This window comes from Zea mays, chromosome 2, assembly GCF_902167145.1.
Source record: "Zea mays cultivar B73 chromosome 2, Zm-B73-REFERENCE-NAM-5.0, whole genome shotgun sequence".
Taxonomy (NCBI): domain Eukaryota; kingdom Viridiplantae; phylum Streptophyta; class Magnoliopsida; order Poales; family Poaceae; genus Zea; species Zea mays.
The window spans coordinates 169,533,743-169,538,061 of record NC_050097.1 but is presented as its reverse complement, the minus strand read 5'-3'; the positions used below and the strand labels follow the sequence as shown (position 1 = coordinate 169,538,061).

The 4,319-nt window shown below is 50.5% G+C and overlaps 1 protein-coding gene across 1 annotated transcript; it reads right to left on the bottom strand.

Annotated features, from left to right (window-relative positions):
• Nucleotides 1–3,023: 3,023 nt before the first annotated feature.
• LOC103647261 (germin-like protein 9-3) lies at nt 3,024–3,752 on the bottom strand. The gene has a single exon (XM_008671813.2). The coding sequence runs from the start codon at nt 3,720–3,722 to the stop codon at nt 3,096–3,098; it is 627 nt and encodes a 208-aa protein (XP_008670035.1). The 5' UTR covers nt 3,723–3,752; the 3' UTR covers nt 3,024–3,095.
• Between the last annotated feature and the right edge of the window lie 567 nt (nt 3,753–4,319).

Here is a 4,319-nt window from a genome sequence, read left to right as displayed (position 1 = left end):
GCTTGTAAGACTGTGGCCATGGTGTAGCCTGCAATTCTGTTGAGAGAGGAGAAGCATCATGAAAAGCAAAGTTTTCATGATGGAAATCTTCATACCAGTCATCCTCATTGTGGAAGCCTTCCTGATGAAGCTCTCTGCGTGGAGGCCTTCGGCTCTGATCATCTTGAACAAGATGACGAACCTCTTCAGAAGCTTCGTCTATCTGTCTCTGAAGATCAGCTAGACGAGCCATCTTCTCCTTCTTGCGTTGCACCTGTTGCTGAAGGATCTCCAGGTTTTGGATCTCCTGATCCAGGTCATCCTCCGGAGGTGTTGGACTAACAGCCTTCCTCTTCTGGCTTCGGGCCTCTCTAAGAGAAAGGACATCCTGATTGGGATCTAGCGGCTGTAAAGTACCAGCCCCTGTCGCTGAAGCTTTTTTCGGTGGCATGACGAATGTGATGCTTGCCGAAAGTGTTCAAGACTCAAAAAATGGAAGTGAGTTCACCGGAGGTGGGCGCCAATGTTGGGGACTTGTTCTCAAATACTATGAATCAAGAACAAGGCAACATAAAATGTTAAATATCAAAAGGCCCTTCGTCCTTCAAATCATTATTTCCTTTCGGACATAGTGAATTTAGGACGAAGGTCATGAAGGTCATACCCTCATGATCATGATAAAAAATGGAGAACATTCAAACAAAATATAGAAAGTGACACAATTATTGTAAACATTATTATTAATCTATTTCTTATTTTTATTACTTATTTGGACAAGAATAAATTACAAGTATACCTTCGGTTTGAAGGAAAAGAGTACAGGCGTGACGCAAAAGTGAATGCCCAGTCAGCGTGAACAGTACGAGGATACTGTTCACCTATTTATAAGCACGGGTCGCAGCCCATGCAAAATTACACTAATGCCCTTTACATTTATCAATAACTCTATGGTAATTCTTAGAGGTCTAATCTGGTTTTTCATCTCTAAGTCGGTTTCCTTTTCCGCCGCTATCCCGAAGCTCTTCTACACACAACTTCGGCTCTGCGCTAACCTTCGTGTTCTTTGTGCTTCTTCATACCGTGGTTCTGATCCGAGTCCGAAGATACCTGTTAATGTACTTTACTCCAGAAAACATTGTTAAATCATGTTTTTGAGGACCTTCGGAAGCCGAAGGCCCCCAACAAGTTCTCAAATCCAAATTCGAATTCCACTAAATTCAAACTTCAGAGTTACATCTTCAATTATGTGCACAAACAATTAAACTTCAGCATGATGCATAAATTCATGTATTTATTTAGTATTTATTTTAAAATAAATATGCTTCAATAATAAACAATAGAATCAAATTCACCCTAGTATTATTTCTTGAATAACTCAAGTCTTACAAGTCCCACTCTAGGTTTTACAAATCGTACCCCCTTAAAAAGAATCTCGACCTCGAGATTATGACGAATTAGGGAAAAGATGGGGGAATTCTACTTGCAATTCATCTTCTCGTTCCTAGGTGGCTTCATCTTCTACGTGATGGCTCCACTGTACCTTGCACATTTTGATCACCTTGTTTCTTGTAACTCGGGTCATGGTATCGATGATCTTGATAGGATGCTCGTATATGTCAGATCATCTTGCACACTGTGTGTCTTATATTGGCAGTTGCTCTTTTGGAACTCTGAGACACTTCTTCAACTGAGATACATGGAATATATCATGCACAACTGCCAGGTGACTAGGTAGTTCCAGTTGTTAAGCCACTTGCCCAACTCGCTTTATGATTCTAATAGGAGTGGACACTAATTTAAGGGTTTACAAGTGTTCTTTGTCGAGTGTAACACTTAGCAAATGTTTTGTCGAGTGCAAAAAGGCCTTTGATGAGTATATGAGACATTAGACAAAGAAGGCGAGTCCGAAAGTAATCCATTGTGAGGTGTCAAACTGTGACACATGCAGTGGCGGATCCAGGATCGATCCAAGAAGGGGCTACTATAAACATGGGACTACCAAACAAATAATCAAATCAAAACTTCAAATCAAAGCAATTAAGCAAATAAATAATCAAATCAAAGCAATTCACCTTGGGACTTCGATCTTCACCTCTTCGGAGATCCGCCCCTGGCGCAGTGGCGCGTAGCGCCCACGAGCACGAGGTGCTCGGTGCTCCGATCCGGCGATCCGCCGTCCGCGCCCGCCCCTGCTCGCCTGCTCCGGTCTCCAGCGTCACGGCGGTTAGGCGAAGGAGCCCAGGAGCCTAGGAGGGAGCGCCCGCGGCGCCGCGGCGGTGCTCTGGCCTCCGGGCGCGCGAGACAGCGCGAGGCGAGACCGCGAGAGGCACGCAACCGGCGTCTCGGTGGCTACCGTCTTCACCTCTTCGGAGACCCCCCTGGCGCAGTGGCGCGTAGCGCCCATGAGCACGAGGTGCTCGGTGCTCCGATCCGGCGATCCGCCGTCCGCGCCCGCCCCTGCTCGACTGCTCGCTGCTGGGCGGTCGGTGGTCGAGCGCGCCTGGCTGGGCGGCTGGGCGCCTGGCGGTGCCACGGTGGTGGCCTGGCGGCTGGCCGCGAGCGCGCTGCGGCACGACGCTGGAGACTGGAGAGGAGGCGCGGCCACGCGGGCCGCGGGGGAGTAGCCGAGCGCGCTGCGGCGCTGGAGCCTGGAGACTTGGAGAGGACAGAGGAGGGCAGGAGGCGCGGCCACACGTGCCGCGGGCGAGCGCGCTGTGGCGCTGGAGCTGGAGAGGAGGTGCGGCCGCACGGTACGACAGGACGGCAGGAGCCAAGCGGCGGCTGGAGCTAGGGTTGGGGCTGGGCACGATTATGGGCCTCTACTCCTCTAGTGGGCCGCAACTGCCGACCGGGGCTGCAGCCCAGGCAGCCCCGGGTGGAGATCCGCCCCTGGACACATTGTTTGATAGTTACTTATGTGACACATGGTTTGATAGTTATTTATTGGATTATGATTGTTGAAGTTGCAATGGCTATATAAGATTATAAATAGGACCCTCATCATGCAATCAAGAAACTTGAATGTATAAAAGAAGCATTTTATTGGTCATGACTGGCTCGTCCCCAGACAATAAGTCAATAACTGAAGAACATGCGTGGAGGACTTCGCCGACACGTTATGCGTGGAGGCCTGCCTTGAGCTTCTGGATGGTGGCCACATCGGTCTTGAAGGACGTTGCGAGGACGTTATCGTCGATGTTGCTGGCGCCAAAGAGGGTGCTGGGGAGGGACACGAGCCCTGGGGCGGCACTCCCGAAGGCGGAGAGCGCCTTGGCAGGCTGCGTGCCCTGGTTGTACTGCCAGTGCACGGTGCCCTTGGGGAACACGAACATGTCGCCGGCGGCGAGGTCCTGGGTGAAGAGATTGCCCGCGGTGTCCACGAAGCCGACAGAGAGCGCGCCGTCGAGGAGGAGCAGAAGCTCGGCGGACCGCGGGTGGGTGTGCGTGGGGTTCACCGAGCCCCCCGCCGGGAACATGAGCAGCACGTACGAGACGCTCTGGCCGTTGAGCGCCGGGAACTCCGCCATCGTGGCCTTGGTCGGCATGAAGTTGGGCATGGGCATGGTCATGGCCGCGCGGAACCCCGTGAACGTGAAGAAGGTGCCGTTGGTGGTCCCGGGGTTCGCGTCCGCTGGGACGATGTAGTCGGTCAGGATGTCTGGGTCGCCGGCGAGGGCGGCCAGTGGAGCTGAGAGCGCGAGCGCCACGAGCACGGTGGTGTAGGTGCAGCTGAGCCTCCCCATTTTTCGCGGTAGATTTGTGTAGGATGTCAAGCACTTGACTACTGCAGCTCTGAGAATTGGTGAGGCTTGCACAATTTATACTGATATTTCTAGCACGGACTCGGAGCAACCAAGAATTCAAGTTTGTCTCTGGCTTGTGGCATAACTTGCAGGTGCATAGCATAGAGAGCAAGAAATATACAGCTCTCTCGACAGCGATCGACTCACTCAATTCACAGCTTGCAGCATGCCTCTTCCATTGGATGTATCAGAATTATTGCATATTTATTGTTTGTCACGTTCATGTGGTTACCTGGGAAATAATTTGTCCTCTACATCCTAGCAACCATTAACACACAAACCTATCGCAAGATGCTCATGCTTCCTACTCCGTAGTTCTTGTAGCAGGGAAACAAACACGGCATTTTCTATGCCTTCCCTGAGTTTTTTTTCTTACAAAGGAATGATTTTATTCATTCATAACTATTACATAGAGCTGATCGAGAACCAACTTTTAGCCTCCGCATAAAAGCACATACCCTAAAAAAGAGCTTGATACACTAATGCCTATCAGGTCTGAGACTAGATCACCGCTTAGCGTACCAACAAGAAGATATA